General features: G+C 42.9%; 1 protein-coding gene across 4 annotated transcripts in view; it reads left to right on the top strand.

Moving 5' to 3' along the window:
• Positions 1 to 1,952: 1,952 nt before the first annotated feature.
• Positions 1,953 to 16,482, top strand: part of Tmem245 (transmembrane protein 245) — a 76,551-nt gene continuing 62,021 nt past the window's right edge. For all 4 annotated transcript variants that reach the window (XM_031377453.1, XM_031377451.1, XM_031377452.1 and 1 more), the window contains exons 1-3: positions 1,953 to 2,539; positions 12,173 to 12,290; positions 13,658 to 13,759. In XM_031377453.1, the coding sequence (XP_031233313.1) occupies positions 1,973 to 2,539; positions 12,173 to 12,290; positions 13,658 to 13,759 (787 nt within the window). In that variant the 5' untranslated portion in view covers positions 1,953 to 1,972. The remainder of the gene's footprint in view (positions 2,540 to 12,172; positions 12,291 to 13,657; positions 13,760 to 16,482) is intronic.

Raw genomic sequence — 16,482 nt, 5'->3', positions numbered from 1 at the left:
CCCCCCCCCCGCTTACTGAATCCTTTTATATCCAGGACATAGTTAGCAATGTTTCTTCATATGAAAACTACCATATTTACGTTAGAACAGAAAGAGAAGACACACTGAAAGTAATACGAACACTTGTTGAGAACAGGAAATAGCTCTCTCTTATGATGGAGTCCTCCCACACTGAGTACTCGGGAAAGGTGTAAAGGCAAGCTTTCCTTCTTTCCCTTCCTCCCTCTCTTCTTTCTTCCCTCTCTCCATTTACGTCTCTTCCTTCTGTCTCTTTCTCAAATAAAAATCCTCTTCACTGCATTTTATAGGAAGCAGGCTTGGATCCCAAATACTTTCTCCTTGGGGCAGAAGAACCCTGCACTGCTCGGGGCTTGTTCTTTTCTCACAAGCACTCTGTAGCAAGAACCCTGGTTTCCATTATCCCTCACCAGAGAGAACATTGCAGTGGGGAGCTTTGCTAGCCTGACCCCGGGGAACTAAAAGTGAAGAGTGGCTGTTTAACATTCTGATATAGGTACTCTGAGATATTTAGATTGCTCCCATTCTGCACGAGGCACAAATGGTTAATAGCTGCAGCACATTATGGTTCTCTAAGGAACTTTACATATGTGTGTATAAGAAAAGTCCTCGGGGCTGGTGAGATGGCTCAGTGGGTAAGAGCACTGACTGCTCTCCTGAAAGTCCTAAGTTCAAATCCCAGCTGTACAGCTACAGTGTGTACTCATATTCATAAAATAAATAAATCTTAAAAAAAAAGAAAAGTCCTCAAGAAACTCAGCCACGATTACAGATTTCTGTAACATTTCCACTGTTGCTATAACTCAAGGGTCATCCATTGAACTCTAGGAAATGAGAAGGGCAAGGCTTGCCTTATATGAATAGTATTCTTTCCAGCTGGGGTAAGAGGTGGAGTTCAGAGGTACATTAGCAGAGATGGGAGGAAACAGAGCCATTTCTCTGTGTCCCTCAGAGAGAGTGGCTTACACACTTAGGAAGATATGTGTGAGGCTGGGTATATAGACCTTTTAGTATCCTTTTCCTGAAGTCAATCTTCATGTTTGTATTTACATGTTGTGAATTCTATGTGATATTCACCCATAGCCTTTCAATAAATACCATTAAAAGGCTCCTCACAGGATTCCCTGTTCAGATCAGTTAGTATAGACAGAAGAACCTACAGAATAAGGGTCCATAGTGTGAATCTGCTTCACCTACTTGAAAGCTGTACTTGAAGCCAGGTACTTAATTTCTCTGCGTCCCTGATTTCCTGCAAAACAAGACTAGTAACATCTCTGTAGGAGTGTCCTAAGGATAGAATGTGTTGATAGGAGCCAAGCACGTAGACCAGAGACTGTCACACGATAATAGCTACTTAAAATCCTGTTACATACACGAGAGTAGACTTTAAAAAGTGTTTAAGAGGGTGTATTATTCTTCCAAAGGACTTGAGTTCTATTCCCAACATCCAAGTCGGGCTGCTCACAACTGCTTGTAACCCTATCTGTGGGGATTAGACACTTCTGGCTTTTTTGACCACCCACACAGGTTACATACACACGATTAAAAATAAGTATTTATTAAATAAATCAGTTAAACTAAGTCTGTGTATCAGTGTTTTTAGAAATACTTCCCAAGCATAAAGCACAGCTTGTGTTTTCCATCTCTGAAAGAGTCTCTTTTGAGATCCTGTCTCCGGAAAAGTTAATATCAATCAAAGCGTCCGCCCCCCACCCCCTACCCCATTTTCTTGAACCCCTTCAAAACTTGTTACTGGTCCCTGAGGGACCACTGGGCCCAAGGGCGGAGGCATTTGCGTTCAGCCTCTTGGGAGTTGTAGTTTCCCTGGGTTCTAGCGCATGCTCTACCGCAGACTGGGAACTACAAACCCCACAAACCCTCGCTACACGGCCCGCCTCCGCCTCGCGTTCCTAACCAGCTCGCAGCCCCGCCCCTCGGTCCAGGCAGAGGCGCGATGGCCGACCGTGGCGGCCCTACGGAGGCACCCAGCCCCCGGGGCTCTCCCCGGCCGGAGTCCCGGGTCCCTCGCACGGCCGGACCGAGCGAGACCCCGCGTACCGCGGCGCTGGCGCTGCGCTTCGATAAGCCCATCAAACAGGCTTTCTACAACACGGGCGCCGTGCTGTTCGTGTGCTTGTGCTGCGGCGCCGCGGTTCTCGTGTACTTCATCCTCGAGGCCTTCCTGCGGCCGCTGCTCTGGGCCGTGCTGTGCGGCACTTTCCTGCACCCGTTCAAGAGCTCGCTCACGCGCCTGGGCCGCCTGTGGCTGCGGCGCCTGCACCGCGCGCACACGCCCATCGTGCTGGCCGCGCTGCTGCTGCCGCTCTGCTTCGCCGACTACGGCGTGGAGGCTCTGGGCGAGCAGGCGCTGCGCCGCCGCCGCCTGTTGCTGCTGCTGGGCGCGGGCGGCCCGCTGCTCTACGGTCTCTACTGCCTGGGCAGCTACCTGGGCGTACAGGTGCTGCTGGCACACGCGGGCGCGCTCATCTGCCGCGGCCTCGACTACTTCAACAGCCTGTGGGTGAGTGGGTGCGTGCGGGGTTGGCGGGACCCGGGACGCCGCGACCAAAGGAGGCCAAAGGTCCTCACCCGTGCTCCAGTGAGTGCGGGTGATGGCCCGCCTTCCCACGTCCAAGGAACTTGGCGCGCTTCCTTCAAGAGAGGCGGGCGTGATTTGAAACCCGCCCTCATGTAGGGAAAAGGTCTTTCTGGCTGAGTTCAGTCCTTTCACCCTAGTTCGTGCGTGACTCTGGGTGCTTCCGATAACTGTGTTTATTATGTGTGGGCCATCGCGCGTCCGACCCCCGTCTACATTAGCAGTGGACTGCGTTAAAGAGAGAGAGGTTATGGTTGAATCGCCCAGGTGTCATTCTTAGGGAATCGAGGAACTTCAGAATTGGAAGGAATTTCAAAGATAGTTTTAGAGACATATTTCCCGGCTCAGACTACATCGCAGGCTGGTTAGTTCACATATTTTATTGGGCAAGGTTTAAAATGAAGTGGTTATTTAACACTTAAGAATCTTAAGAATGTTGGTTGATAAACAACCACAGGGGCTAAGAATGCAGCACAGGAATAGAGATATCCTAGAGAGCGTGAGACCCATCGTGTATGCACCTCATACTATTTCACTTTTATTCACTCTGTTATTGAAAAAGTGAATATGCCCTGAGATTATTAAAGTTACAAAATAATTGCCTTTATTTGTTACAGCAAGTTTCAACTTGCCAAAAAGTGTTGGTAGATTGCTCATTGGTCCCAGGATTATGAGTTCACCTCTTGGTTCAAGTTTAAAGTTGACTGAGCACATTGTCAGGTACTTTGTCTTCAGGGTGAATATAATTGTATAGGAGTACTTTTGGGAGGAGGTGCTGGGGGCTTCGTGTGTGCTACTGAATTGTACCTTGAGCCTCCTAAATTAGCATATCCCAATGGAACAGAGACATACACAGAGGTAAGTGTACATTTCTCACAGTTGTGGGCCACAGGTTCAGTCAGTGTGACTGCCTTAAAGATGGATAGCTTACTGTCAGATCTGTGGTTCACTCTTTAAAAGTTGTGCTGGGGACCAAACCCAAGTGTTAGTGGGCTCTAGGTAAGACAAATACTGAGCTATAGCTCCAGCCCGGTTGTTTACTCTTAAGTTAAATTCAGGGGCTCAGAGGTTGCCCACTTCCTGCTATTCCAGATGGCCTGAATTCTGTCCCTAGCCCCCATGTTGGATCACTGATAACTCCTCTACCTCCAACTCCAAGGATCCCAGCATCCTCTTCTGATTTCTACAAGCACCTGCATACACATGAATGTCTCTTACATATCCTTAAATAAAATTAATAAAAGTAAATATTTAAAAATAGCTTTTAAAAAAGAAGCTAAAATCAGTTTCTTTTTGTTGTTAAATAAGTCAGTTTACATGGATTAAATTCCTCTCATAAAAGACTATTATAAGAGAAGTCCTCAAGAAATTCAGCCCCGATTACAGATTCTGTGACATTTCCGCTGTTTCTATAACTCAAGTGTCATCCATTGAACTCTAGGAAATGAGAAAGGCAAGGCTTGCCTTATATGAATAGTATTCTTTCCAGGTGGAGTTCAGAGGTAAATTAGCAGGGATGGGAGGAAACAGGGCCATCTTTCCATGTTCCTCAGAGAGAGTGGCTTACACACTTAGGAAGATATGTGTGAAGCTTGGTATTTATACCTTTTAGTATCCTTTTCCTGAAGTCAATCTTCATGTTTGTATTTACATGTGTTGAATTATATGTGACAATCACACAGTTTACCACTGATCTATACCCATAACCTTTCAATAAATACTATCAGAGGGCTCCTAACATAGTAGTTTGGTCACAGTGATGGGAGAAAGGGAGATGCAAAAGGAGTTAAAAAGCACAACAAACCCATTATAAGAGACATTTATGAGTGAATTAGAGCGTGGTGAGAGACTAAGCTGAGCTGAGTGCCTGCAGGTTGATCTCCCTGGAGACAGACAAGTGTCAGACTTGAGTTCTGCCAATGCTGATAGGGATAGAAAGTAGATGAAGTGAGATGTGTTAGCCTGCACCTGACACTGATTGAAGCTACCTGTAACTGGTCAGAGGCCTGTGGTACATTTTCTATCTCATAGACCACAGTGTTTGGTTTTGTGAGCCCAAGCTGGGCTGCCTGGTACAAAGCATCAGCCCTCATGCCTTAAGACAACTTGTGAATGTGAGCCAGCATGACTGAGGCAGAAAGGAAAGTACCCTGCAAGCAAGCGCACACTCAGTGGGCAAACGAGTCATGCGTTCAAAGATCCAGCTTTTGCATGTGTCCTATGGGCTAGGCACTGAACTAGCTTCTAACATGGCTACAGCTGCACTGTGATAGCAGTCCCATCCAGCAGGAGGAAGAGACTTCAGATCTAAAAACCTAGAGAGTGATCAGTTTATACTCTGAGCCTGTTGCTGGCAGGCAAAGATCTGCTGTCGTCAGAACTCCCTGGAACCCTTCAGTAAGGGCAAAGAACCTTTCCCCAAGCACATGTGTTTAAATCTTTAACTTAATAGAAAAGAAAAACCTGATTTCAGTTAAAAGGAAAAATCCAGTGAACACAAAAGTTGGGACTAATGGCAGCTGTTGTCCTGGACTCTTAGGAGCTCATGCTGTCTCTGTTTCTCCTGCTGTCTGTGCAGGTTTCTAGGTCCTGTCATTTCTGCTTCCTGTTGGTGCCTCTTCTCACTTGTGTTTGTTAGCAGTCTGTCCTCATGGCTTCTTCCTGTGCGACCTTCTTTGGATTACTTAAGCTTTTTTCTTTACCCTGGTTCCCTCCCAACACTGTGTCCTGGTTCCAAGTGAAATACTAATCCTTCATGGTGCCAGCAGTTCTTTTTCAACAGTTTCAAGTGTGTTAGAATATTGTCTTCACTTAGTGATTTCAGAAGGCTTAAGAAAAAATTCATCTGGTGCCCCATGCTCAGATTTCCCATATTGCATTCCCAGTGATGTACAATTGTGCAAGATAAGTGCGAAAAGTTACTAGTGTCCCCGATTCAGCCCTTTTTTCTGCTAGGAATATTTTGATCCCCTTTTTCCTTCTGTTCAGACTTGTTAAGGGAGGAAGAAAAAAGACCATTTCTAGTTTTTGCAGCAGCAGGAGGTTTGTTTCCTCCATGTTCTTCCTTTATGAAGAAGTAGTGTGGGAAACGGTGAGGACTGAGGGATCAGAGGACCTTCACTTATAAACTTCACTGTGCTGTAGCAGTAACTTGCTTTGTGATCTGTTGTGACCAAGGCCTCTCTCTGGGTCACTCAGCTCCCTAGCTGTGCAAATTGAAGGGTTGGCTTGAATGATGTCTAAGTCCCCTCGAGTTCTTAGTTCAGGGTCATAAGAGGCTCTTAGGAACTGCACCCTGGCCAGCCAGCCTCAGGAGGGCTACACCATTCCACTTGGAAAGCTTGAAGCGTTTGTCTGCTGCTCAACTGGCAGCAGCTGAGAGGAAGTTCTCTCACAACTAGAGATTTAGCTATAAAAACTCCTGACTCTTAAGGACCAGATGACCAAGAGAACAGCTTTCAAAATAGCTGTCCTAAAGGAGAATGAAGTACTTTGGAGTAGTTGTTGCTAGTTGCTCCAGCAGTGATTAGAGACGCCTGGTGTCTTCTGTCTGAGTGAGACTTAGGAAAAGGGGGCAAAGGGCTTGAGAACCTGAGTTTGGATCCTTAGAATCCAAATAGAAGCCAGGTGTGGTGGTGCATAGAGTGGGGATGGAGACTGATGGGTCCTGGTGGCTTGCTCTCCAACCAGTCCAGGCAAGATAGTGAGCTCCAGGTTGAGAGACTTGCCTCAGAAAAAGAGAAGGGGAAAAAAGAAAGAAAGGAAGAAAAAAAATGGAGAAATAAGTAAGGAAGACATCTCAAACCCAGCCTTTGTTCTCACATGGGCAGATGGGCCTGCATGCACACATGCACTTTAACACACTGAGCACCTAACTGTGCCATTTAACTGAAAAGTATGTCATGTGTGGTTAATTGTGTCTCCTGAAAGGAAAATGCGAGTGCCTTACTTGGAGAGCTAACTAAATGCTGTCAAGTTTTGTGCATCTTAAGTAATGTCTAACACACGGGTGCTAAAAGATAGTTGGATTATGTATTTTGGAGAAACACAGCATGTTTAAGAGAGGATAAATGTTAAGTATGCCTTCAGGTCAGCTGTGGTTCAGAGATTTATGCCTGGGAGAAAATTCCCACACAAGCAGGTTTGCTCCTAAGGCTGAATGGATCTGAAGTTCATGTCTGGACTAGGGAGTAAAACCCTGTTCTTGGGCATGGTGGCTCTGTAAACCTAGTGCTTGGGAAACCAAAACAGAAGGATTGTGACCTTGAGTTCAGTTCACAGTGAGGTCCTGTATCCAAACAAAGCAGCACTCTTAAAGATCTGACGCTAGAAATTAAAGGTTGGAAAGCCAGCTCAGTGATAGAGTGTCTGCTGAGTTTAATCCTCTTTCCTTCCAAACAAAACAAAGACATGCATGACATATGATCACAAAGCAAGTATAAATACTTTTCATTGTTATTTTAGAAAAAGCTTACCATACTTGCTATATGTAAAGAACAATTTAAGCAGCATAGAAGTTTATATGGTAAAAGTAAATTGTCCCCCTGTCTGCCGTCACTCCTACCACACGGGTGCTACCATTGTTAAGTGGCTTTGCCTTCGAAATTTATTTCTGAACCTAGGTGAACATATCAAATATGTTTTTGTTTCATTGTTTTATTTTCATGTATTTACACATATACAGATGTGTGTATGTGTGTATGTATGTATGTATGTATGTATATGGGATAAACACTGCACTATAGAAAGCTTTCCCTATCAAATATATCCTGTATCATGATAATGTATATTAAAACATGGAGTTCCATATACTCAGCACTCACCAGGCCGTTGCTGGCCTCCTGTGGACCCTTTGCTGTTACTGCTTGCAGCTACAGTCCTTTCCTTTTCATCCTGCTGTAAAATAAATTCTTTTGTCTAGGATGCCTTTTAGAAAATGTTTGTGACAGATCTTTGTGTATTCCAACAAATTCAGAGACAATAAACACTTTTAACCATTGGTAATTAAGTTATCCAAAAAGTCAAGTGTTTGTAAATGGCTCTGTCTTTTGAACTAACAGTATTTCTGTGAGTCTCTCTGAAGAACTACTTGTAAATGGTTGTAAAATTTTGTAAAGCCCAAAGAAGCACATTTTAAAGGAAAACCCGCTTCTTTTCTACTTAGGAAGGTACTAAACATCCTTAGAAAATTCCACAAAAGAGAGTGTAAGCATGTGAAGCACTGCTTGAGATCCAGCTGCCTGAAGGTGGTTGTTTTCATTGTTGAGTATATTTTTACCATCATACTTCATATGCATAAATTTACACTGTGCTCCTGAATATAGTCACCACACTCCTCCAGTTCTGAATACATTTCTATTTTTGAAGCTGTATTGTAAACGGCAATTGAATATTCTGTATTTATCTGCACACCGCATAGTGTTTCCGTAGAACAGTCCTGAAGGTGGAATTAGGGGAGATATTGAGGAGCTAATTGTTTTAACCTGAAGTAAGGTAATCTGTGAGCTTCATGTTTACTGGATAAAAAATAGCATGCTTTTCTTTAGATCAAAATTTCTCTTAAAAAAATCTGAGGTATGTAGTTTATTTCTTAGCAACAAGTAGAGATAACAGCTTTCCAGACTTTGTCTGGATACACATAAGGAGGTAGAAACTTACTCTGTTTGTAGACAGTTGTTAGTTGCTGGAACAATGTATACTCACTGTAGTGAAATAGTTAATTCATAGTTTCCGTTATTATTTCTGCATCAGAACCCCAGAAAACTAAGCTGCTCGCCTCTTCCCAAAGGCTCATTTCCCTTGCTGTCCTGGCTCCTTTGTAAGTTAGCTTGACAAGCGACAGTTGTCTGGGAAGATAACTGGACCAAGAAAGTACCTCTGTCAGACTGCCTGTAGACAAAGTCTGTAGACATTTTCTTTATTAATGATGTGAGAGGGCGCAGACTACTATGGCTGTTGTCACCCGTAGACAGGTGGTCCTGGGGTATATAAGAAAGCAAACTGAGCAAACCAGAAAGTAGCCTTCCTTCAAGGCTTCAATTCCTGTCTCCCGGTTCCTGACTTGAGCTCCTGTCCGGACTCCTTTCCATGATAGACTATGATGTGGAATTGTAAGCAAAACAAATCCTTTCATCCCCAACCTGACTTTACTTATTGTGTTATCGCAGCAGCAGTAGAAAACTTATGACAGGGCTGGTGCGATGGCTTAGCGGTTAAGAGCACCGACTGCTCTTCTGAAGGTCCTGAGTTCAAATCCCAGCAACCACATGGTGGCTCACAACCATCTGTAATGAGATTTGACACCCTCTTCTGGGGTATCTGAAGACAGCTACAGTGTACTTACATGTAATAAATAAATCTTAAAAAAAAAAAAAGAAAGAAACTTATGACATCCAGTATCTGAGAACAGCTATCACATGCTGATGTTCTCTACTTCTTTGTAAGCTAGAGTTTACCTGCCTAGCCGTGGCTATATCATAGTACAATTTTCTTTTGCTTTTTTAGCCTGAATTTTACTGCTCACATAGTTTGTTGGTGACTAGTTGTTGGTTACAACATTTTTGTAAACAGACATTTATACATTGACTGCTGAATTTAGGTGCCCTCTCCAGTCCCTGTTTGTACATTGGGGTTTGGGACTTGAAAGCACAGCTTTTTTTGTCCTTCTTGTCATTAAATGTTATAATCCTCCTTGAATTAGCACATTGTTCTAGCTGTGGGTTACCTTAGTGTGTAGGTCGGCAGGTTGTCTCTGCCCCTGCTAATCTCAGTTTTGTGTAACCTGTGGGCTTCACTAGTACTTTCCCAGAGTTTTGTAAACTTTTTCCACTTATGACTCCTATTTACCTAAGAATTTCATATGGCTGTAGTTATGTAGCTATATAAGACAGGTTTATAATCAAACATTTGCTGTTAATAAATCATAACTAAATTTATTTCTTACTTTGTATATATGAATGTTTTGCCTGTATGTATGTCTATATACCACATGTGTGTAGTATTTGTAGAGACAGAAGAGGGTGTTAGCTCCCCTAGAACTGGAGTTACAGATAGATGATTGTGAGCCCCTATGTGGGTGCTGGGATTTGAACCCAGATCCTCTGGAAGAGCAGCCAGTGCTCTTAACTACTGAGCCATACCTTCAGTTCCATAAATATATCTTAAAGCAATTTTTTGGTGTATATATAATTTACTGTTTGTTAAAAATTAAAGCAGATTTGCATGCTAATAAGTGTGCCTATTTTATTTTTTACAGAGATTTAAGTCTTGGGTGAGTGTTTGATCCTGTAGGCACAGCATCTTCAGTATTCTTTAGAGTTCATTGCTAGTTTGATTTTTATAACCATGCTGAGAGTGTTGCTTTGTATAAGTATGTACACAGTGCAAAATGGCAAGGCTATGTTTTTAGTGCCATTTCAAAGACTGCTGGAAATTCTGTCATAGGCTCAAGCCAAAAAGCACCTGAGGACTTTTTACCTTTTTTTTTTAAAAAAAAAAAAACAAACAAATTGGTCAGTGCTGGGCAGTGGTAGCGCATACCTCTAATCCCGGCACTTGGGAGGCAGAGGCAGGCGGATTTCTGAGTTCAAGGCCAGCCTCGTCTACAGAGTGAGTTCCAGGACAGCCAGGGCTACACAGAGAAACCCTGTCTTGAAAAACAAAAACAAAACAAAACAAAAAACCAAAAAAAGAAATTGGGCAACACTCATAGCAGTTTCAAAAATCAACAATTCTAATAGAGTGCATGCAGATAGAATGGTCAGTACCCACATGCTGTGGAATGATGAGAAAATTCGTAAAACACCGTTCTTTTTCCACAGCAAGAGGAGGCTTTGTGTAAGAGCTGTGAGTGCTAAGGGTACCCTTTAGGTCAGAACCAAGGCAGTCGCGGAAATAAAGTGACTCCACTGCAGGAGGCACCTCTGACTTCTATGTATATGATTTTGGATTACGTTTTCATTGTTGCATGTTCAGAGCTTATACTATTGACAGACGATTTTCATGACCCTCACATTCCTTTATACCTATGCCACAGTCCATAGGTTTAGAAGCTGGATTCTAGTCTTGCTATTGAGTGGCCAACAGGATCTGTGGACTGATCAGCAGTATGTGGCATAGGGTGAAGTCCAGCCCTTCCCTAAGTGTCATTATTTCAGCACTTTGTAATTACTGAAGTTGATTGTATTTTCCTTATGAAAAGGATTCTTATTTTCAGACTCTACTTTCATTTTTTTTTTCCCTAGCACCATGTGTTTCCCCTATGGTTAAGAAAACAGATTTTACTAGAGCTGCGATGATGGCTCAGTAGTTAAGAGCCAGTGCACCTGTAGAGAGAGGACTTGGGTTCGATCACCAGCACCCACGTGGCAGGTCACAACCACAGGGGCTCTAGTGACCTCTTCTGGCTTCTAAGGGAACCAGGCATGCACTTGGTACACAGACATATGTGGAGGCTAGATACTCGTACACACAAATAAAATTGTTCTTTGTTAGTGTTCTTGTGAAGACAGAGCTATGTGTATGCAGGGCCGTGGCAGCTTGGAGTGCTACTCTAGTGATAATCGCTTAGCTGTAGGCTGGGGGACTGGAGGAGGACCATAGCTGGTTCTATTTACAACTTTTGCTATTTCTTGTAATTTTTTTTCAGATACCCTTTTTAACTGGTTCATATGACTGTAGGTTAGGGTCTCAATATCTGTCACATAGATTATCAGCTGGCTTATACTTTAGCTAGCTCTTCTTAGTTTTAAAAATAACAACTCTCTTACTTACATTTTGTAGGCTAAGGTATGGGGTCTTTTTAGGGCTGCCACCTTCACATTAGTCAACAGAAACTTGTAGGAATTCTATAAGATCAACTGTAATTTTTTTTTAAAGATTTATTTTTTATTTATTTTATGTGTATGAGTACACTGTAGCTGGTATAGATGGCCGTGAGCTATCATGGGTGTGGCTGCTGTTGATCTCAGGACCTCTGCCGCCCCACTCCTCACTCCAGCCCACTCGCTCCGGTGTAATTTACTGCAGGTTTCTTCAGATGCACCAGAAGAGGGTGTCAGATCTCATTACGGGTGGTTGTAAGCCACCATGTGGTTGCTGGGATCTAAACTCAGGACCTTTGGAAGAGCAGTCAGTGCTCTTAACCACTGAGCCATCTCTCCAGCCCGATCAACTGTAATTTAAATGTGGTACTTATATAGTAACTATTTTATCTTTAAAAAACATGTTAAATGGAGGAATTAGAACAATTCCCAAACCAAAAATTGCATGAGTATTTCTGGTAAAAATAAAGATATATAGTTTTTAAAAAAAAAGGTTAAATGGATTTTGAGCTTTTGTATATCTTGAAAACAATATATTTTATTAAGTATATAAATATCACTGCCTGGGGTTCAAATGCCTATTTAAACTAACTGAAGAAGGAAGACTCAAGCAGGCCACCCATAGCATCCTGCCTGTGCCATGTTCAGAGTACTTACACTATACAGATGCTGCAGATGTTGTATAACATATGCTCTTTGCTGTATATACATTACAACTCTGTCCTATTTATTTAAGATCTGGACGTTGGTAGTTGGCTACGTGCTGATGGTTTCATTCAAGTGGAATACAAGCACTCAACGTTACTTGAGAGCAGTTTCGATTCCTGTTTGGATGATACTGCTTTTTCATATAGGTGAGTCCTTTCTTCTTTGAAAACAGCCACCCAGTAACTGTAGTTTGAAGCCATCAGAGGCTGACCAGTGGAAGTGGGTCTTTGTATGTTGCACTTCGATGCTTTAACATACTCTGTAGAAGATGTTGAGCTTCGAGCGTTCACTACTCTTCAGTGAAGATACTCTGCTTTTAGATGGTGATCTTTAAGCTCCTTATGAATTCTTTAGTAAGTTCTTGAAGAGTGTGTCTCTCGCTGCAGTGGTAGTGACTGTAGCTCAGTTTGCTGTGGCCAGCTTGGGGAAGAGATAGATAAGCACCAAGGATGATAAGAGGCTTGGGCCTTGTGAAGAGTTTTGGTCTGGGTAAGAAGAAGGTCCTGGGGCAGGAATGGGGGAGGAGGTTAGACAAGAAGGGTGTATGAAATTCAAAAACTTCTTCCTAAGAGGTGAAGGACTGTCCATCCTGCGAAAGAGTGGCTTAAGCAGATCTTTGATCACGGGAGAGATGACAGAGCTTCAGGGAGCACCAGCAAGACAGTTCATGGCTTAGCAGAGATGGTGCATGTCAGGGCTGCTCAGAGTCATGAGTTTCCTGTCCTGTGGAGCAGCTCACTGTTAGCTGGGATGATGGTCTTGCTGCTGCTGCATGCTCTTGAATGGCTTTTCTGCATGACTCATACGATTGATGGAAGTAATAAGTCCTACTTTAAAAAGACAATAATTGAGCAACTTAGAGCAGCAGATAACCTAAAGTTGTTTTTAGAATTGTTTTTATAAATTGTGCCCCCCCCATCACCCCAAGAAAGCAGCTGCCCAGCTGACTGAAAATGTCTCTGCTAAGAGAGAAGTACTCTGCAGGCTTGTGGAGTTGGAACTATGAGGTTTATCTGCAAGGTCTCTTGATGATGTCACTCAGGTTAAATTTGCAGAAGGCAGAAGAGGACTCAGAGAAGGCAGGGGTTTGGGGACTTAGCTGTGTACTGTGGGAGTTCTGGTTACAGTTTTTGGGCTTGTTGGGTCCTTTTTGAAACTTGAGTTCTAACCTAGTGATATTTGAGAGAACCAGGCTTGCTGCCTGACTGTAGGGTTTGCGTCCGACTTTGTTCATCTTAGTGTCAGGTGCTGCGCAGGGTTGGACTTGAGTTTGTGGTAATGTGAAACCTGTGGGTATGTGTGAGTGTTTATGATGGCCTGGAGATTGACCTCTTAAGGGGTAGGTTGGCACATGCCTTGATCCTTTGAGAGCAAGGGTGAAATTGTCCTTTAGTTAGAGTCTACCTGTCTGAGGGCCTTTTAAAAATGTTTTCCCTTTTGAAATAATCTCTTAATTTGCCTGTATATCAAATTGCTCTGTTAACTGAAAATATGACTTCTTAATACTTTTCAGCATCACTGGCTGGCTCATGGAGAATTCCAGTATTCCTGGTTATCGTTTTCCTGATGTCTGTGGGCACCCTTTATGAAAAACAGAACGAGAAGGAGTCAGCTGGTAAGAAAGTCTTTTATAAGTACATTCTTAGTACTTTGAAAGGATAACTGTATCTATTGCTGTGATAAACACCATGACCAAAAGCCACTTAGGGAGGAAACGGTTTATTTCCTCTTATAACTCTCAGGTCAAAGGTCACATTCCATCAAGAGAAGTCAGAGTAAGAGCTCAAGACAGAACCTGATACAGAGGCCATAAAGGACTGGCTTGTTCTTCATGACTTGCATAGCCTGCTTCCTTACAGCTCCTACGACCATCTGTCCAGTGATGGCACCCCCCAATAATGAGCTGGGCTGCCCTACACCAATAAGCACTCAGGAGAACACACCACAGGCTACTCTGATGAGGGAATTCTCTCAATTTTTGTTTTGTCTTCCCAAATGATTCTACTTTATACAACTTACCAAGTACCTTACCAAACAAAGCACAATAACTTACAAAAAAATAGCAAGGAGAAATCTTTTAGTGTATTAAAAACCTGAAGTGGTTTCTAAACAGAAAATTAAATCATCTAAAGTGTTTTAGGTTTCTTTGGACCATGTTCCTATTTTGAATCTTTATTATTATGGTTAATATAAAATTGGTCATCAGCTATTACAGCATTTGTATTCCTCAGAACTGTGTACCCACCACCTCCATCTAGTTTTACAGTGTTTATCACTCTGAACGGAAAACCTGTACATCTGTCAGTATTGTACTCTTTTTAATGTCTGAGTAGTATTCCAACACTCACATATTCCACATTCTGTTTGTCATCCTTTCACAGATAATGTGGGTTGTTTTCATCTTTTGGGTCTTGTGACTAGTGCTGGTATGTAGCGTTTATGTACAAGAAGCTGTGTATTCATTTAAAATTTCAGTTTCCTGTTGTGGCCTGTCTTCCTATCAAGATGCTTGAACTCTAGGGCCTGTGTGAAAGACTAGAGTGGTACAGGGCTGGTAGCTTCCATTTGTTCTGCTTGGTTTTACCTTATCCCTTTCCCTAGGTGTCAGCGACTCACACAGCTCTGGTGGCCTTCCCCCTCACTCTGGTCTGGCATCCCTTTCAGCTGCTTTGGGTTTTTTTTGCTTTTTTTTTTTTTTTTTTTTTTTTTTTTTTTTTTTTTTTTTTAATTTTTTATTTTTCCTGAGACAGGGTTTCTCTGTGTAGCCCTGGCTGTCCTGGAACTCACTCTGTAGCCCAGGCTGGCCTCGAACTCAGAAGTCCGCTTGCCTCTGCCTCCCAAGTGCTGGGATTAAAGGCATGTGCCACCACCTCCCGGCTCAGCTGCTTTGTTATAAGGTAAGTCTGGCCAGCCTTATCTTTCTGTAGGATTCTTGTCTGTGGATTCAACCATCTGAACATGATATCTATATTGAGCATGTAAAGACCTTTTCTTGTCTTTTTTGCATATACAGTGCATCATTACAACTTTCACATGGCATTTACATGTTATATATTCTACATAATCTAGGAAAGATTTAAAATGTATGTGAGGATGTGCATAGGTCATGTGCAAACACTGTCTTTTTTTTTTTCATTTTTTTCGAGACAGGGTTTCTCTGTATAGCCCTAGCTGTCCTGGAACTCTGTAGACCAGGCTGGCCTTGAACTCAGAAATCCACCTGCCTCTGCCTCCCAAGTGCTGGGATTAAAGGTATGCGCCACCACCACCTGGCACCTAAGGGACCTGGCGTATACAAGAGGTCAACAACTAGTCCCTGTGATAGGGAGGACTTCTATATATGAGTAACACAGATCTGCACCATGGGTTTTGGGCCCCTCTCCCTGCCCAGGAATACATTCTAGTTGTCCAGTTAATGTCCCTTAAAGAACTCTGAGAAGAATAATTTAGGACCAGGTATAGAGTGCGGGTGTAAAGAGAGACTGAGGTCGACTATTGCCAAGCATCAACCCAGACTACATGTTGATATGCCAGCCTGTTCTCTGAAGCCCGGGATATTGACTCTCAAGGAAAGATGTCACAGAGTTGGAGAATAAATGCAGAGAACAGCTTTGGAAACAATGATTTTCCTGCTTTGTTCTGTTCTTTCCTACTTCAAAGCTGGTTACTGTTGACCTTAGGACCCTCTTCAGTGCTTTTCTAGAGGCCTAAATATTTTTTCTCATGTTCCTAACATCTTATTTCTCTTTAAATCAGATGGGAGCCATGTTGTCCATAAGGGGGCAGCCCTCTCTGTGTTTCTTTCTTCCTGCAGATGATGCTTTGATGTGGTACAGGAATGCTTCAGGGAGATGCCTCAGCAGGGCCTCTTCTGATCCTTGCCTGCTCTTGAACTTGTGTGAGGTCACCTGGGTGAATGCCCTGCTTTGCATCATCTGGGTTGTCTTAGCTTTGTGATCCACAGCTAGCTTACGTTTGTAGAATTAAGGTTCTGGATTTCATTAAAATTCAAAGTCTTTGTTTGATTCCTGGACCTTGAAACTTGAGTTTGTTTCAACAGTTCACTCTAACTTTAGGGGCTTGACCCTTGGGCCTTGGGAACTCTTGGGTGGTATTTTCTGGAACTTTAAGTCATGTAGGGGAAAAATGTGTTCAAGGTTCTCCTATTGAATAAGAACTATTTGGGATACTTTTAAATTTTATTTTTATTAGTATGTGTATAGATGTTTTGCCTACACACACACACACACACACACACACTTAAATTTTATTTTTATTAGTATGTGTATAGATGTTTTGCCTACACACACACACACACACACACACACACATACACAC

The sequence above is a fragment of the Mastomys coucha genome, unplaced genomic scaffold (genome assembly GCF_008632895.1).
Source record: "Mastomys coucha isolate ucsf_1 unplaced genomic scaffold, UCSF_Mcou_1 pScaffold18, whole genome shotgun sequence".
NCBI classification, from domain to species: Eukaryota; Metazoa; Chordata; class Mammalia; order Rodentia; family Muridae; genus Mastomys; species Mastomys coucha.
The sequence above is the reverse complement of the archived record's forward strand: the minus strand, read 5'-3'. Positions and strand labels throughout refer to the sequence as shown.